The sequence below is a fragment of the Hyaena hyaena genome, unplaced genomic scaffold (genome assembly GCF_003009895.1).
Source record: "Hyaena hyaena isolate Hyena2069 unplaced genomic scaffold, ASM300989v1 scaffold_1806, whole genome shotgun sequence".
Classification (NCBI taxonomy): Eukaryota; Metazoa; Chordata; class Mammalia; order Carnivora; family Hyaenidae; genus Hyaena; species Hyaena hyaena.
In genome coordinates, this window is record NW_024082436.1 from 50,715 (window position 1) to 70,567 (window position 19,853).

The 19,853-nt window shown below is 38.0% G+C and overlaps 1 protein-coding gene across 4 annotated transcripts in view; it reads left to right on the top strand.

The window, feature by feature from the left end:
• Nucleotides 1-19,853, top strand: part of CTNNA1 (catenin alpha 1) — a 174,822-nt gene that overhangs the window by 39,545 nt on the left and 115,424 nt on the right. For all 4 annotated transcript variants that reach the window (XM_039224868.1, XM_039224867.1, XM_039224869.1 and 1 more), the window contains one exon: nucleotides 18,940-19,106. In XM_039224868.1, coding sequence (XP_039080799.1) covers nucleotides 18,940-19,106 — 167 coding nt within the window. The remainder of the gene's footprint in view (nucleotides 1-18,939; nucleotides 19,107-19,853) is intronic.

The following is a 19,853-nucleotide window of genomic DNA, read 5'->3' on the forward strand; positions in this document are numbered from 1 at the left end:
ACAGACTGAAACAGGCTCCAGGCTCTGAGCTGGCAGTCAGCACAGAGCCCGATGCGGGGCTCGAATCCACGAACCGCAAGATCATGACCTAAGCGAAAGTCGGACGTTTAACCGACTAAGCCACCCAGGCGCCCCTGTGGTTTTGTGTTTCCATTCACATCCTTGGCTAAATATATATGCATTTTACCCTAGTATTAATTCTAGCTTTGATATCATTTTATTTCTTGAAAAAATTTAACACTAATTATAGGCATTTTTTTGGTTATTAAGTATAACCTTAGAATTTTTAGTGTTTAAAACTATTTTTTATTCCATAATTTCCCTATTGGATTTAAAAGTTGTTTTTATGTTTTTGATAAAAATATTACTAGAGTGAGTAAACATGTACATAAAGTGTTTCCCCCCCCTTTAAAAATTATATCATTAAGATATATTTCCAGGAGTAGAAATATAGGGGCACAGATCTTTTTTATAAACTGAATAATTATATATAACAAATCTGTGTACAGTTGGATGAAGTTTAACACATGTGTATACCCAGGTAACTACCATTTCCTCAGGGGCATACATAGGTTGTAGGGCTTTTAAAATGTATTCCTAGGGGTGTCTGGGGGCCTCAGTGGGTTGAGCATCCAACTCTTCATTTATGCTCAGGTCATGAGCTCATGGTTTGTGGGTTCGAACCCTGCTTTGGGCTCTGTGCTGATAGTGTGGATCCTGCTTGTGATCTCTCTTTCTCTCTACTCCTCCCCCATTCACATTCATATTCCCTCCCTCCCTCCTTTTCTCTCTCTCTCTCAAATAAATAAATAAATGTAAAAAAGTGTATCACTAAATTGTTCTCCAGTATGGTTATATCTTCAGTTTTTGCTAATATTCGTATGACCTCACTGAATTACAAGGGACAGAAATTCAGAGTTGTTAAAGCAAAAGGAAGTTTATGGGCCTTTGTAATTGAGAATTCTAAAAGTAGATTCTGAGTTCAGTGATAGATGTTACTGACTCAAAGGGTGTGAGGCTTTTTTTCATCACTTGCCTCCATGTATTTCATTTTACCCCTATTTCCTTCGTTTGTTCGTTCGTTCCTTCCTTATTTGAATATAGTTGACACACAATGTTGCATTAGTTTTAGATGTACCACATAGTGATTGGACAGGTTTATACATTATGCTATGTTCACCACAGATATAGCTACCATCTGTCACCATCCATTGCTATTACAGTATCATTGACTATATTCCTTATGCTATGCCTTTTATTCTCGTGACTTTTTTATTCCATAACTGGTAGCCTGTATCTCCTATTCCCCTTCACCTATTTTGCTCATCCCCCTACGCATTCCCCTCTGGCAACCATAAGTCAGTTTGTTCTCTATAGATCTTATTCTGTTTTTTATTTATTATCTTTTCCCCCTAAGATTCCACCTCTGAGTGAAATCATATGGAATTTGTCTTTCACAGTCTCACTAATTTCACTTAGTGTAATACCCTCTTGGTCCATCCATGTTGCCACAGTGGCACGATTTCATCCTTTTTTATGGCTGTGTAATATTCCATTGAGGTTGCCTCCATTTTTATATGTACATATTGGACAAGATGCCCACCCCTAGTTTGAGGTGGTTATCCTAGCCGAAAAAGAACTTTTCTTCCTCTGTGTCTATATTTTAGTCATAGAAGGGACTGGTTAGTTTTGCTTGGGTGATGCTCAGCCCTGAACCAGTTTGTAGTCAGCCTGGATCACATATTCCCCCTAGAACAGGAGGAATGGGGGAGAGTTCTCCAAAAGAATACAAGGGTATAATAAATTGGTATAGAGTGGAAACAGATACTTCTTTTTGACAAGTACTGGGATAGTCTTAAATTTTTTTTTTGCTCTCTTTATAGGTGTAAAATGCTTCTTCCTTTATTTTTTTCTTTTTTCTTTTTTTTCCTTTTTATTTTCAAGCGTGAGCGAGAGAGAGCACTATCAGGACAGAGGGAGAAACAGAGAGAATGAATCTTAAGCAGGCCCATGCCCAGTGTGGAGCCCTTTGGGCTCGATCCTTGGGATCATGACCTGAACCAAAATCAAGAGTCAGATGCCCAACCAACTGAGCCACCCAGGTGCCCTGCAACTTCCTTTAAAAATGTGCATTATTTGGGAGAGGGGCGTTGATGTTGACATACTTTATGTTTGTTTATGCATATATTTGGATCATAATGGATGTTTTGGGGAGTCCCTATGACTTTGGTAGGTGTCTGTAAACATTTATTCTTCTTTGTTGTTTGGTTGAATCCTTGTTATATTTCTTACCAGTTGGAATTTTATAACATTCCCAAAGATTAAAACATGTCTTACCAGGCTGGAGGTGCTAATCTTTTAGATTTCCCATCACTAATGTATTGTAGAGGTCGAATTAACTTAGAGTTGAAAGTCAAGACATAATTTTGTGTGTGTCTATAATGTTTTTAAAAATGTTTATTTATTTTGAGAGAGAGAGAGAGAGATAGTGAGTGAGTAGGGGAGGGGCAGAGAAGAGAAGGAGACAAAATCCCAAGGAGGCTCTGCCAGCATCTGGAGCCCAGTGCAGGGCTCGAATTCAAAAACTATGAGATCATGACCTGACTCAAAATCAAGAGTCAGAAGATCAATCCACTGAGTTACTCAGGCACCCCATGTCTGTAATGTTTTTAATGATGAGAAAAGATAGGTAGTCCTGGAAAAGGTGGTTGAGTTCTGTTGAATGGAGCAAGGATCGTAGCTAAAGTGATGACTTTTAGTGCATAGTGGACAGTTTGGTTAGAATTTTGTTCATGACTTTCATATCATTTATAACATCCTCTCATGTATATGCTGTTGTTCATATGGTGGACAACATGAAAATATCAAGATAATTCACTGCACCTACTTCTCCAATATTGAGAAAACATTTAATAGTGAAACCGGGTGGCCCTTCTCCCCACATGGCAGGAAGGTGAAAACAGTAAATTTTTTTTACTGAATATTCTTGTCCAATAAATAGAAAGCACAGACACTATAATATTTGGCTTGTGGTTCCCCCCTTTCAAGTTTATTTGTATTTAGGCAGTATTTGTCTTACAATTTCTTTGGAGTCTTTTCAAGTTTTGCCTTTTGGATTGCTGTTCCATTTCAGGTAAGCTTTGATTATAGTGCAGTACATCGTCCTTGAGTGAAAATAGGACTTCACCTTATTGAGATCAATCAGTGTTGTTCAGTACTAAGTCTCAATCACTGTAAGAACCATCTTTTCTTTAGAAAATGTCTTGTCAGTTTTAGAGCCAGAAAGCAGTATGTATTGGTCTACTGAAAAATAGATATAGAACTACTGAGTTGGCTAGTACCTATGTGATCTTAGTAGTTGCAGTTGATTGGTGAGCATACTCTAATGGTCTTGTTGTACAGATAACTTCTTAGCTTTTTTTTTTTTAAATGTTTATTTCTTTTTGAAGGAGAGAGAGCATGCGCCGGTGCGAGCATGAGTGGGGGAGGGGCAGAGAGAGACTGAGACACAGACTCTGAAGCAGGGTCCAGGCTCTGAGCTGTTAGCACAGAGCCTGATGCAGCACTTGAACTCAAAAACTGAGATCTTGACGTGAGCCTAAGTTGGATGGTTAACCGACTGAGCTACCCAGGCACCCCACTTCTCAGCTTCTTTAAATCTTGAAAGCCCTGAATTAAAACTAGTGGTCTCTTAGGACATTGTCTTAAACAAGGGATGAGCAATGAGGGTTTTTTTGTTTTTGTTTTGTTTTTAATGTTTTATTTATTTCTAGGAGACAGAGAGAGAGAGACAGCGTGAGCAGGGGAGGGTCAGAGAGAGAGGGAGTCACAGACTGAAACAGGCTCCAGGCTCTGAGCTGGCAGTCAGCACAGAGCCCAACGCAGGGCCCGAAGCCACGAACCGTGAGATCATGACCTAAGCGAAAGTCAGACGCTTAACCAACTAAGCCACCCAGGCGCCCCAAGCAATGAGGGTTTTTAATGGATATTAATTAGGAGACATTATTTTATTTTATTTTTTAAAGAGAATCTCTTTTATTTATATCAGTAATTGTGTAGTAAAACTGGGGACGTAGATGCCATTTTCCTTGGTGCTGCTTGAATGATATGTATATAGGGAGAAAAATAAATACACACACATGGAGAGTGTATATGCAGATATATATATGTGTATGTATATCTATGTATACATATGCGTATACAATTATTATTTTATATATATATTAACATTGTGAATCTCAGCAAGGCAGTTAAGGAAAATAATGATGTATTTTATTCTTGACAAAAGGATATTGAGCACTAGCTATCAGGCTCTTGAGGCATAATTTTCTCCCTGGCAATTGCCTACAGTCAGATTGAAGGAGGTGAAAATTCGCCTCCTGTCCAGTGCAGATGTTGACAGCCTCAAGACTGATATACCTACATCTAATATAGGCAGCCTGAAAGATAGATGTTAAAAGGCAGATGTGATCAGGACAAAGCAATTGTCAGTGACTTTTTTGAGTAGAGTTTGAGAGGTAGACAGTGGAATTTGGGTTTGCAAAGTTCATGATGTGAAGACTTGAAACATAACTTTGTGTGGGTGTGTAAGAGATCACATGTTCATTTGGTCTTGTTAGTGTGGTTTTAATCAGGTTGGGGTCATGAGCTTGATCTTCTAAATGGGCTTTTTGATTTTTCAGAGGAGAAAATTCATGAGTATTCCTACCCTCCAATGTTGAGTGGGTTTCAAAAAGTGTTAATAATGATAGGCTGGAAGAGCCATAGCAGGGAAACATTTAACATTTTGAAAAAGATAAAAGTTGAGTTAATTAGGTTTTCAGATTAGTGTGATCACTTTCTTCATTAAAGCTGCCAAAAAATCAGCTGATTTTTCTCATACTCTTCTTTGAGTTCTGGCTTCTTGTTACCTTGACTTTTACCCTTGTCACCTTGGTATATTTTTCATCCTAACTCTTACTGTTGTGGTTGTCTCTTTTCATATGATCCCCTGGTGGCTGGGTCCATTGCTGGACGTGCTCCTGCTCTAGTTCCTACCATTCCTGTGTTCCTGAGGACTGTGATTAATTTAAAACTTGTTCATTATTAACCCCCATTCCTCCACTCTCACCATTTCATTCATTTTCTCTTGCTATGCATTTAACTTGAGCAGGAAAAAGCAAAAATGTAAATTAAAAAAAAATCATTAACTTATTGTCATCTGGGTGTTTTATGTCTTAAAGTTGTCTTTCTGACTTAAACTCTAAGTCTCTAGGATGGAGGCTATATTTTCTTTACTTGGGATGTGTCAAGCATGCTGTCTGCTTCTGTATCACTATCCTTCTGTGAGCATATGCTGCTTTGCAGAAACTTGGTTTCTGGTGTAGCCAGCTTGAAAGTGAGGAAAGGAGAAAGAAGTTATTAAATTAATGTTTCTTTTCATTTTGAAATTGTTCCTCTTTTTTTTTAAGTCTGTTTTATTAAACGTTAAATAACACTAACCAGCACAATAATATTTTTAAGTTACAGTGGGTAGTAATATTGCCTTAATAAATTTGTACAGTGTAGCTGAGGAAGTTATCTTAGGTATTAAAATTTTGACTTTGGCATGACTTCAACCATGATGTTGCAGTAATGTGGTTTCTACTAGTTAATTTCTTAAGAAAGTGATTCCAAGTTGAAATGCATGTTATGCATTTATTTGAATGTGTAATCAGGAAGTAAGTGCCTCTCTTTGAAGTGTTTCTGAATAGCAGCAGGGCACACTTGAATTAGTAAGGAAAATGAGAACATGAATATGTGTGGTACTCTATTTTAACTTTTTTAAAAAAATCCATTTTGTCAACTGGAAAAAGTAGAAATTTCAAAGCTCCCTTCATTTATCCCCGGGGATGAGAAAGGGCGTAGGTTGAAAGTTTTTCTAGGCACTCTCTAAGCTGATTCAGATGGCTTATAGTAGTTAAACAACATGATATTAAATGTTTATTTCCTGGGTTGATTTTCAAAAGATGAACAGTTTTGTGGATTAAAAATGGCACCCCCAGGAAGTTCACTTAAAGTCTCTGTTAAGAATTCTTTGAGACATTGTCGGTTTTCCTCTAATTTGGAGGTATTATGTAGAGGTCTGTGGTGTTGCCAGATACCTCCCACAGATGAATAGAAAGGTCAAAGTATGGAGGATTAATTGTTCATCCCCCATGTCACAGGGCATGAGCGTTATGTCTGATATATACCATCATTTGGTTTATTCCCACAAGGACTATGTAATGAAATCTGTTAGTCATTGCCAACAGTATTGCATTTAACTTCGTTCACAAGTGAGTTTCTGAAAAGGCCATATTTTATTACCAGATCATGGAAAATGAATTTAAAAATTTGGGAGTGTGGAGTGGGGCAGATTGAGAAATGGGTGTTAATTCTTGGTTATCTTGAATATAGGGAGTAATTTTATGAAGCCTTGATCCTGTCTCTTTATTATTTTGTAAAAATGAAGTTGATAGAATAACCAATAAGAAAAGTTACATCGCTTTTTGGTGGTATCTCTTAATCAGATATATTTAACAGAATTTGGTATAAAGTAGGCTTATCAGTGACTAAAGTATTAAAATGTAACTTTGAAGAATTAGGAATCCCATGGTAGGGAAGTTTTAAGTATTCAAATTCAGGGTTGGATTTTATTTTTTTATTTTTATTTATTTATTTTTTACTTTTCTATGTAAAAAGATGCCACTCTTTAAGTACAGGTGATTTATAACAGATTTACTTATGGTGTTGGTTGCTTGCTGTTTCGTTGTTGTTGTTTGGTTGTTTTCCTTTTTCCTCCTCTGGCTATTCCTTGGGTAGAAATAACAGGTTTTTAAAAAATAAAAGCTAATTTTCTGCAGTGAATGGTTTTGATAGTAAGAGCAAAAAGAAGAAAATAAAAATTAGATCTAATTTTGTTAACCCAGGGATGAAACCAATGGTTAACATTTTGGTTCTAGACCCTTAAAGTTTGTTTTCTATGTATATACTCACATGGTTAGAAATAGGTTTTGTTTGATAGTGTCATTTGCTTTTTTTTATTTAATGCATCTTGAACATTGTTCAGTATCACTAAGTATTCTCCTATAACATATTATTTAATAACTATATTATTCTCTCTATATAAAGCAATATGGTTTAAGGGTGTTATTTTGAAGCAGAAATCTAAATACTTTTCTTTAATATTTTTATGACCAGAGTTTTGTTTTATTTTCAAAATTTTAAATAGGACAGTTTTTTATTTTGAAGACTGAAGTTCTCTCATTCTTGACTAGTATGAGATAATTGACTGAAAAGAAAAAATTGAGATATTTAAAATCATTTTTAAGATAAAGAGATCAAAATGAATTGATGGGCAAGGCCATTTGGGAAATCACTGTGAGAGGAGGAATCAGAATTTGACACGTGGCCCTGAAGTTGATCCTGAAATGAGTAAGGAATTTGAACATATTTAAGATGGTAAATGATTTTTAGCTCTCCTCCTGGAAGCTTCTGTCATTTTGAGACAGGGGTGTGTTTGCAGTTCTCAAAAGCTTATTCAGGTGGATGTCTTATAATCTTTCTCTTTTGGATTTGGCAGTTGCTAACAGTATGCTCTCATAAAAAGTTGTATATAAGAAATACCTATTTAAGGTCTCTATAATAATTGAACTTCTCCCCTGTAGCAACTAAACAAAAAATGATGATAATGAGATTGGGGCTGCAGATGGCTCCTTATTTTACCACTTCATTTACCCGTATTTGGATAAGCTTCTCAAGATAGCTGATTTCACAAAGCTTTTATATTTTCTACTGTATGCTAATTTTATTTTTTCCTTATGTAGTGACATTAGTAGTCATGGGGTTTTTTATACCGTAGAAAAAGAAATTTTGTATATAGACTTTTTGAGTGCTTTAGGTTATTTCTTTCTTGGAAATCCTATTTTATATATCACAGACATGAATTAAAGATATTTGCAGTTTTTAAAAATCATTTAAAGCCCCCCCCCCCCCCTTTTTAAAGTATGTATGTTAAGTGGCATCTGGCTGGCTAGGTTAAAAGAGCATGAGACTCTTGATCGTGGGGGTTATGTGTTCAAGACCCACACTGGGTATAGAGAGTACTTAAAAAACAAAAACAAAAAAAAAACCACTTAGTAAAAGTGCGTATGTTCATTATAGAAAGTTTAAAAAAAAACACAAACTGAAAATAATCCTGCTGTACCATCTTGTGATATGCCACCTCTGTTAATATTTCTCATGTATGTTGATGTAATCTGTCCCATCCCATTGCTGTGATGTAAGCACATTTGTGATTTCCATTAAAAAATTTTTTTCCGGGGCGCCTGGGTGGCTTAGTCGGTTAAGCGTCCGACTCTCGCTTAGGTCATGATCTCGCGGTTCGTGGGTTCGAGCCCTGCGTCGGGCTCTGTGCTGACAGCTCAGAGCCTGGAGCCTGTTTCAGTCTGTGACTCCCTCTCTCTCTGACCCTCCCCTGCTCACGCTGTCTGTCTCTCTCCTAGAAATAAATAAAAAACATTAAAAAAAATTTTTTTTCCATTAGTAAAGGAACCTGAAGCTAATGGTTTAAGTAATTTATTTATTTTAAAAAATGTTTCTATATTTAGTTTGAGATAGAAACTGTGGGGGAGGGCCAGAGAGAAAGAGAGAATCCCAAGCAGGCTCCATGCTGTCAGAGTCTGATATGGCACAGAGTCCAGTGGGCTCTATCCCATGAACTGGGAGATCACCATCCGAGTCAGAATCAAGACACTTAACTCACTGAGCCACCCAGGCACCCCTAGTAGTTTATGTAATTTATAGGAGGTAAGCTATACTCCTCTGGTGGGCTGGCAAAGTTCTTGTCTTTTTCTGGACATAGAGAAGGTTCTGGCTGAGGAGCATATTAGAATTATCTTTAGTGTTATTTTAGGGAAGGTACAACTTTGCTCCTTATCTATTAGGTTTCTTGTAGGAATATTGAAGGCTGTTGAGATGTTTATATACCTGGATTTCAGAGGATCTGAGAGCTTCTGCTATGGCATTGTGGTTGGGAGTTGTTCTTGACGTATAGAGTGGGTTTTGTGGGATGTGAAGTCATAAATGGGAGAGGTAAGGGATATTAACAGTTCCTAAAAACCGGAGAAACCTCATATTGGCTTAATTCAACTTTTTTTTTTTAAACATATGCAAAAACTAAGTCCCACGTTTTTGGGGAGGAGCAGAGAGAGAAAGAGACAGAGAGAATCACAAGCAGACTACATGCTGCCAATGCAGAGCCTGATGTGGGACTGAAACCAAGAGTCAGACTCTTAACTGAGTTGCCCAGGCGTTTTGATATTTGTTAGGCATTTGTTTATTTATTTTGAGAGAGAGAAGGTGGGGAGCAATGGGCAGAGAGAAGGAGAGACAGAATCCCAAGTAGGCTCTGCACCATCAGCACAGAGCCTGATATGAGGCTTGAACTCAGGAACCATGAGATCATGACCTGAACCAAAGTTGGACACTTAACTGACTGAGCCACCTAGGGGCCTCCACATTCTTAGTTCTAAAGAAGATCAATGTAACAATATCTCATTTCCTAGGCTTCAGAGAAGAAAAATGAATCCATTTTTCTATTTTTTGTCTTCCTGATACATCCCTGATTCCACGCTCTCTTCAAGCGTTTTCTTTCCCTATAGCTTTATTTAAAAACTGGATTGCATTAGACACGTCTCGGTGGCTTAGTTGGTTGAGCGTCCAACTTCAGCTCTGGTCATGATCTCACAGTTTGTGAGTTTGAGCCCCGCATCAGGTTCTGTGGTATCAGCTGTGAGCCTGGAGCCTGCTTCAGATTCTGTGTCTCCCTCTTTCTCTGCCCCTCCCCCACTCATGCTCTGTCTCTCTCCCTCACTCTCAAAAATAAACATTAAAAAAAATTGGATTGTACTGAAGAGAGTTTACTTAGGATATTTGATGCTTCAGAACAGCTTTGATCTTGTCCTGTTCTAATGTAGAACTGGGGTTTTTGGTTTACATCTTTTACAATTGCCCTTTGTCCTTGTTTTGAACTCCAGAGTAGCTTAACTTTTATCCTCATCTTAGTTGGAGGAAAAACGTCAGAGGATGGTCATGTTGACAGTTTTGATTTCATGGCAGATAGAACAGTTATAGGGGTTCTTTTTAATTTTATCTCCTTTGTGTCGTAGTGAATACTAGATGCAGTGTGTAGTTGACTGGAGACAACTGGGATAAGGCTAGAAGACCCAGTTACATTTTCAGCCTTAACTGCTGACCATGTGACTTTGGACAGATTGCGTTTCTGCTGCAGGTTTCTCAGTTTGCCTTTTTGTGTGTGGGAGGAGTGCTTTTGATAACTCTTCAAAATAAACTAATTGACAGTTCTATTTTATTTATTTATTTTTAATGTTTTTTTTTTTTTTTTAGAGAGAGAGAACAAGCGAAAGCAGGGGCTCAGGGAAGGACAGAGAGAGAGGGAGATAGAATCCCAAGCAGGCTCTGTGCTGTTACCACAGAGCCGGATTTGGGGCTTGAATCACAAACCGCTAGATCATGACCTGAGCCAAAGTTGGCCGCTTAACTGATTGAGCCACCCAGGCGCCCCTACCCTGTTCAACTTTTAGCATAGCCTCACTTCTTCTGAGAAAGTGAGATTCTCTAACATTGCTGCGCTTCATATTGCCTGGAAGCCAACCTCTTGGGGCCTCTGCTTTCGCTTCTCATCTGAGGGTCCAGGAACCTCCTTTCCCCCGTCATGGCTCTCACTTCCTCCTGTGGTCCTGATTATATGTGTTTCTGTCTATGATCTAGAGTCTTGATTCTTCACTTAGGTGTCATTAGTGTCTTTTTGCCTTCCTGCCCCCCTCTATCTATAACTAAATTCCAGTAGTGATAATAGATTGTATTGGGAGTGTAGGCACTGTTCTAAGCACTTTATTTACTGAACGTTTGGTTTCATCTCTGCAGCAGCCGTAGGAGGTAAATACAGGCATTCCTCACTTTGCATGCGTCTAGGATACACAGATTTCATGTACCACAGTTTAGTGAAATAATGCTGATCCCTGACTAAAATGGTTCAAGTTTCAGTTAACATGGTCTATTAGCTGTACATATACAAATCACTACATGAATAACAGGTATGCATTAGGATTACAGACCTGTTAAGTTCTTTCTTTTAAGGTCTCTTGGTGACTGGTTACTGTGCAACTGTTCAGTGCATTCACTGTGTAGTTGTATTGCCTTCTTGTCTCCTGTGAGAAATCCAGTATTAACCCTTTTACAAAATGGTATCATTGTGGGGCGCCTGGGTGGCTTAGTTGGTTGAGTGTCTGACTTTGGCTCAGGTCATGATCTCATTGTTTGTGGACTCATGCCACATGTCGGGCTTTGTGCTGGCAGTGTGGAACCTGCTTCGGATCCTCTGTCCCCCCCTCTCTCTGTCCTGTCTCTGCTTTCTCTCTCTCTGTCTTTCCCTCTCAAAAATAAACAAACCTTAAAAATAAAATAAAAAAATTAGGGGCACCTGGGTGGCTCAGTCGGTTAAGTGTCTGACTTCAGCTAAGGTCATGATCTCACGGTTTGTGGGTTCGAGCCCTGCATCAGGCTCTGTGCTGACAACTAGCTCAGAGCCTAGAGGCTGTCTTTGGATTCTGTGTCTCCCTCCCTCTCTGACCCTCCTCTGCTCTCTCTCTCTCTCTCTCTCTCTCTCTCAAAAAATAAATAAAACGTTTAAAAAAATTTATAAAGTAAGAATTTACTAACAAAGATGGAAGTGTAGCAGAGGAACAAAAAGTGATAAACCTGAATTTAAATAGAATATAAAATAAGTTGTAGGATAAATTGCTGACTAGAAATGTTGACACTGCTGCTGTTAAAGACACTCTAGATAAACAGAAGAACCTAGTGAAGGCAAAGTTATTGACATAAATGAGGAAAATGTGCTGAAAAAGATGATGATGTCCAAGAGGAAGTGATGTCATCAAAACATTTACACTAGAAGAACTCTTGGAGATATTTCATGACATTGAAAGTGCAAAGGATAAAATGTTGGAAGTTCATCCACATTTAGAAGGAAATCGGACTGTTTGCCAAGGTATAGAAGAGATGCATTGTCTGTATCCTAAGTTAAATGTCAAAAAAGGCAAGTGTTAAAAAACTACTTTTGAGTAATTTTCTCACAAAGAAAATACTAATTCTCAATGTTCACAATGTTGTAAGTTACAGTGTACTGAATAAATACTAATTGTGCAAATTTTTTTCATTTCCCTGTACATTTATAATTAGTAGTAAAGGAGCTTTTAACCTTTGTCAAAAAATGTTAAAGGTCACAGGATAATCATAATTTTCCCTGTTGATTAAGATTACTTTGCACTGTTAAAACTTGAATGGTTATTTTCATGGACCAGTGCTACTGTGCAAAGTGAGGATTACCTGTATTATTTTCTCTGTTGTGCATTTGTGGAAGCTGAGACCTGTTTACTAGGGACACTGCAGTTTCTTGTGACTTCTGATTTTATCCTTTTCTCTCCCATTATACTGCTACCTTGTGTGCATGCGTGCATATGGAAAAAAATTTCTTTAATAGGCCCTTGACTTTTCCTCCTGGTAGCAGACTAGATTCTTGAAAGAGCAGTCTTGTTTTGTTACCCTTGAAATTTGCCTTTTGCACCTCCCACAAAGCTGCTCCTCCTCATTCCCTCCTTACCAGCTGTGCTGGCTTCCTTGGCTTTCCAGGATCATTTTAGTGTGCATCTGCCATAGGTCCTTTGAGGTGGCGTTCCCTCTCCTTGAAATGTTTTCTCAAGATAGCCACATTCGTTGCTCCTGTCCTTCCTTTTTACAGACTCTCCTTAGGTAGTACCTTTTCATTGCTGCCTGCCTTGATCTCTCTTGTTTTAATTTATATCTTTTATCCCAACTGTCTTTTTCCTTTCTGCCACTGCCCCTCCCTCTCATAAGCGCTTTTGTCTAACAACTATATAATTGACTTCATTATGTTTATCATCTTCCCCTGACATTAGAATATAAGCTCTCTGGAGCCAGGGATTTTTCTCTAGTTAGATAACTTTTATCTGAGTATTAAAATGGTACCTGACTCATAGAAGGTGTTTGGTAAACATTTGCTGAAAGAAGACATGCATTGATGTTCTTAACGGTGATTGTTGAATAGATGAATGCTCATGAAGCATCATGCAGACCCTTTTTGCTGTCTTCTTATCTTGTTTTACCTAATAATTTGTACCAACCCTATATTGTCTCTAAGTGCAAGGCCATGAACTAGACATACTTATCTTAGTTGTCCCCCACGGCAAAGTATTCTCTCTGTTTTACTGAAAAGGAAACAGGCAGTGGAGTCTAGTCACATAGCTAGTAAGTGGGAAAGCCAAAACTTAGGCTTATTTCCAATTCCAAGGCCTGTGCTCTTTCAGGTCACTGCCTTTGATATTCTTTGTCTCTTTATTTATTGAGCCATAATTCACATACCATAATATTTACTCTTTTAAAGTGTACACTTCAGTGGTTTTCAGTATATTTACAAGGTTGTACAGCCATCACCACTGTGTAATTCTAGAACATTTTCATTACTCCAGAAAGAAGCCCCCTACCTATTAACAATTAGTCCTCACTTTTTATTTGCCAGCTGCTGGCAACCACTAATCTGGCTTCTGTCTCTAGATTTACTTATTGTGGACATTTCACATAAATGGAATAATATAATACATGGTCCTTTATGACTAGCTTCTTTCACTTGGCATATGGTTTCTTACAAGATTCATTCATATTGCAGCATGTATCCATTCATTGTAGCATGGTATCAGTACTTCATTCCTTTTTATGGTTAAAAATCTCATTGTACAGATATACCACATTTTCTTACGCATTCGTTGGTAGATGGATATTTCGGTTGTTTTCACATTTCAGCTGTTATGAGTAGTGCTGCTGTGAACATTTATGTATAATTTCTTGTGTAGACATATGTTTTTGGTTGTTTTAAGAATATTCCCAGGAGTGAAAACACTGGATCATATGGTAACCCTACCTTTAACCTTTTGAGGGACTGCTAGACTCTTTTCCAAAGTTGCTGCACCATTTTACATTCCCACCAATGGAGTATGAGAGTTCCAGTTTCTCCTCATCCCTCACCAACATTTATCATTATCTTTCTTTTTGTTTTTTTAAAAAAATTTTTAAAAATTTTTTAAATTTATTTTTTGAGAGAGACAGTGTGAGCAGGGGAGGGTCAGAGAGAGAGGGAGATACAGAATTTGAAGCTGTCAGCACAGAGCCCTACACAGGGCTCGAACCCACGAACCGTGAGATCATGACCTGAGCCGAAGTTGGATGCTTAACTGACTGAGTCACCCAGGCACCGCTGTTATCTTTCTTTTTGATTACTGCCATCCTAGTAGATATGAAGTGATATCTCATTGTGATTTTGTTATGCATTGCCTTTATAGCTAATGAGGCTGAGCGTCTTTTTGTGTGCTTATTAGCTGTTTATTGTATCTTCTTTGGAGAGATGTCTGTGTAATCCCATTGCCTGTTTTAAATTTGTTGTCTTTTTATTAAGTTATAAGTTCTTTTTATATTGTGTTTACTAGATCCTTATTACATACATGGTTTTCGGAAATTTTCTCCTGGTCTGTGGCTCTTTTCACTTTCTTGATAGTATCTTTTGAAGCATCAAAATGTCAAATTTTGATGATGCCATTTTATCCATTTTTTCTTTTTATTTGTCTTTTCGGTGTCATCACTAAGAAACCATTGGCTAATCAGAGGCCACGAAGACTTATGGTAATGTTTTCTTCTAAGTTCTATTTTGAAAGTATAGGGTAGGAGGTAGAGGTTCATGTTCCTTCTTTTTGCATGTGGATATCCCATCCCAGTACTATTTGTTGAAAAGACTATTTTTCCTCATTGAATGGTCTTAGTAGCCTTGTTGAAAATTATTTGACTATATTTCTGGATTCTCATTTCTTTTCCATTGATCTGTATGTATGCATTTGAGTTTTCATCATCTTGGTTCCCATTGTTTCAAAGGTTATTATATCATTTAACCCCTGCCTTTCTAATTTATTACTCTTTTTTTCCTGGGCTGTTACTGTGCCTTTCTGACCCATCTCTAGGGGTTAGGTTTATTTTATGTGCTTTTGTTAGGTTAATTCCATGTATCTATGACTTTGACTTCCTGCTTTGGCTCAGGAATTCTTTGTACTATGTCCATGGACTTTCCACCCCTATCTTCTGCTGCTTCTATACGCATCCTTCAATTCCAACTTAAACTGGAGGACTCAGACTCTAAATACACCTTCTTACTATGTATGTCAACTTAAAAAAAATTTTTTTTCCCTTTTATTTTTGAGAGAGAGGGAGAGGGTACAAGCTGGGGAGGGGCAGAGAGAAAGGCAGACACAGAATCTGAAGCAGGCTCCAGGCTCTGAGTCCTCAGCAGAATCCAGTGCGGGGCTTGAACCCACGAACTGTGAGATCATGACCTGAGCTAAAGTCAGATGTTTAATGTCTTGAGCCATCCAGGCGCCCTGTAGAGTGGACGTTTAATAAATGTTGGATTTCTTTCAAAGTTTTTTTTTAATTTTTATTTTTTAATGTTTTATTTGTTTTTGAGAGAGAGAGAGAGACAGCGTGAGAATGGGAGGGTCAGAGAGAGAGGGAGACACAGTCTGAAGCAAGCTCCAGGCTCTGAGCTAGCTGTCGCACAAAGCCTGACGCGGGGCTCGAACCTACATGTCATGAGATCATGACCTGAGCCAAAGTTGGACGCTTTAACTGACTGAGCCACCCAGGCACCTCTTTTAAGTTTATTTTTGAGAGAGAGTGCAGGAGGGGCTGAGAGAGGGGGGAGAGAGAGAATCCCACGTAGGCACTCTACTGTCAGCACGAGGTCCAATGTGGGGGTCAAACTCACGAACTGCAAGTTCATTACTGAGCCAAAATCTAGAGTCAGACGTTTAACTAATTGAGCCATCCAGGCGCCACAGTCGTTGGATATTATTTTGTTGCTGTTCCTTTGGCTTGAGATGCTAACTCCCTTAATTCTAACAACAAAAGTTTTCCTAGTTGTTTGAGAGTAGAGTCCCTATGTTTCCTATGAAACTGTTGCTGGCATTTCACTTCTTCCTCAGGCTGGTTGTTAGTGTTTTTTCCTTTGAAACTGTATATACTTTTGTGTTTTTCTTAAAGCTTGTATGTTAAAATGCCACATAATTTATGTCCTTGGCCATGATCACATTCTTCTTTTTCTGGATTATAAACTGCTTGAAAACAGAGATAGTCTTGTTCAACTTTGTATTCCTAGTGGTTGATTTGTTTTAGTGTGTAGGCAAGTTCTCAATAAATAGGTGAAATTCTATTGTATAAGCCAGTATCTTTTATTTAATATTAATATTGTGTAAGGTAAATACCTTTTTCTGCAAGGCTTTTGAGTTAGCTTCTTCATGAGTAAATAGCTTTTCCTACCATCTTCCCATAGCACCTTGTCCACAGGGCTATTGTAATTCTGACTGCACTGTATTTTTCCCCAATTTGTGAGCCCTTTGCCTCTAGGTACATTGTCTTAATCAACCTTTAATTGTTTGCTTGTCTGTCTTCTTCCCTCCTTAGAGTTCCATGAGGACATGGGCTGTTTCTTGGGTGCTGTATCACTGGGACTTAAGTCAGACTTTGATGTATAGTCGGTGCTCCTATTTGTTGAATAAATGAATGAATGAGCTCACTATTTTTAATATCATAAGATAACATTTTTAATGTTACGTATCCACATAATTGCCATATGTCATTATCTTTCTATGTTTGTGACTGGTTCAGGAGAGTTTTTTTTACTATGAAAATCTTCACCGTGAGTTATTTCTGACCTGACATATTTGTAGAGCTTGTCTTTACTTTTAATACTATACAGTGCTCTAAGCCCAATTACTATATGAATTTGTATGAATCTGAGGGTGAATTTAACTTTTTTCCCCCCTAAGTGCATATTCTAAAGCTAAATTTGATAGGAGAAATTTGGTAAAGCTCTTTACTGAGAACTAGGCTTCTTGAGAATGAATTTTTTTATATTAATCAAAGACATGTGAAAGTGAATGGCCTTTAGGCTTTAATCTGGAGTGGACACATTCAGCCAAGGGAGGGAATAATTGCTTTTCCAGGAATCCAAAGATAGTCCCTATACAGGCACTGTCCAAATAACTGATGGAACAGACACAGTCCTGGCTCTCCATTTGCTTAGAGCTATAAGAAAAGAGGGGCAATAGGCACTTTAAATGATAATTAATAGAAACAATGATGAAAGTGTAAGTTATTTTCAAGTTTCTAGGAAGCATTATAAATAATCAGTGTTGTTGAATTTAGGATTGTATACTATAACCATGGTAGTCCCAGAAACTCTAGTAGAATATATTGCATGTATTTTTAGCTTAGTTTTTTTTATTATGGATACAAATACAATATTTTAAATATGGATACAAGCATTCATTATAGAAAATGTTTTTATAAGTATGAAATAATGTAAAGAGTCAGATTGTAACCTAGTATAAGTATTGTTATTTGCCCTTCGATTCCTGTCTTTTCTCTCTTTAACAGGATACATATAATTTTCTTTTCTTTATGCTTATGGTTTCATTATAAACATTAATTTTTTTTCATATCTATGTTAATAGTTGAGTATTAGTCAATTGTAGTACATAACCATAATTGACATAACTAGATGCTTATTGTTGGGAATTTGAGCTGTTGTCAGTGTTTTACCATGAGGAAAATGAATGAGTCATTGACTCAACTCTGTCTTTTCATATACCGGTGAGTCTCTGTTGAGATGGTTAATAAAATATGGCGGTCCTACATAATAGTTGCTGCATTTCTGTATCATTCTGTAGATGTGAGGGTAGATCACATTAGATCCATTTTTTCCCCTCACATCTTTTTTATTTTTTCTTCTTAGGATACATATAATGCTCCTTTCTGAAAAGGAGTTTTTTTTTTTTTTTTTTAAAAACCAGATTCCCCATCACCCCCCTTTTTTAATGTTTATTCATTTTGGTGCGGGGGCGGGGGGGAGAGAACGAGAACGCAAGAGAGCATGCCCATGCACATGTAAGGGAGGGGCAGAGAGAGAAAGGAGACAGAATCCCAAGCAGGCTCTGTGCTGTCCACGCAGAGCCCTGTGGGGGCCTCTATCTCACAAACCATGAGATCATGACCTGAACTGAAGTCAGAGTTGGAATCTTAACTGACCCAGATGCCCTAGAAAGGAGTGTTTTTTTTTTTTTTTTTTTACAAATAGTTTATTGTCAAATTAGTTTCCACATAACACTCAGTGCTCATCCCCAATGTGCCCTCCTCCATGCCCATCCCCCCACCCCCCCACATCCATCAGTCCTCAGTTTTTGTCAGCATTCAAGAGTCTCTCATGGTTTGCCTCTCTCCCTTTCCCCCACCATTTCCGCCTTTCTTCTCCCCCTTGTTCCTCCGTCAAGTTCCTCCTAATCCTCCTATACGTGCAAACATATGATATTTGTCCTTCTCTGCCTGACTTATCTCGCTCAGCATAACACCCTCAAGGTCCATCCATGTTGCTACACATGGCCAGATTTCATTGTTTCTCATTGCCATGTAGTATTCCATGGTATAGATAAACCACATCTTCTTGATCCATTCATCTGTTGATGGACACTTAGGCTCTAGAAAGGAGTGTTTTTAAGGCTCTTTATCTATAGCACCAAATCACTTTCCAGAGAGTGTGTTTTCACCAGTATACGAGAGTTCTTTTTTTAGTGACTGCTGTAAAACAAACAAAAGAAAGCAATAATAAAAATAAGAGCCCTCCCTTAAATTTTGTGCATGGACTATACAAGGTTTGAACTATTTTTATTGTAGTTTTTTGAAAATATAGACCAGTTACTTGGTTCATTTCTGATGAATTTGTTTTTTCATGCTGTAAAACAGGTGATTTGATGAAGACTGCTGCGGGAGAGTTTGCAGATGATCCCTGCTCTTCCGTGAAGCGTGGCAACATGGTTCGGGCAGCTAGAGCTTTGCTCTCTGCTGTTACCCGGCTGCTTATTTTGGCTGACATGGCAGATGTCTACAAATTACTTGTTCAGCTGAAAGTTGTAAGTACAGGCCTGTGTCTGTAATTTGTTCTCTCCATCACAGTGAGGCTGCTGCTGGCCATGCTTAATTCAGCATTCCTTAGGATTTGGTTTGGTTTTGACCTTCATTTACCCAAGTGGACAAGGAATGTTTTCCTTTAGCTTCTGTTTTTCCCTCTACTCTAGGTGTATCTCATACTGACTATGCTGTGATTCTGTTTAGTCTTGATTCTGATGAAGAACTTGTAGCAAAGTTAATGTTTTGAATCCTTCCCTCTGCAGTAGTGATTAAACATTTCCTTGTACCAATAGAGTTCCAGAATTGAGAAACCAAGACAGTTTAAATTGTATTATTTTATTTTTATTCATTCATTCATTTTAAATGTTTGTTTACTTTTGAGAGAGTGAGAGCGAGAGAGCGAGCATGAGAGGAGGAGGGGCAGGGAGAGAGAGGGAGACATAGAATCCGAAGCAGGCTTCACACTGAGTTGTCAGCACAGAGCTCAACGTGTGTCTCGAACTCGTGAACCGGGAGATCATGACCTGAGCTCAAGTTGGATGCTTTGAGCCACTCAGGTGCCCCTCACCTGTATTGTTTTAGATAGCATGGTATATTGCTCCTCTTCCCACTTCCCATAAAACTCCCGTGTAGTAGCTGCTCAAATGTTTGAGGGCTATGTAAGTTGAAGAGAAAGTTTGGATTGCTGAGGAGCTGTTACAAAGAATAAAATGTTACAGATCTTTTTTATATACATATTTCTGTTGTTT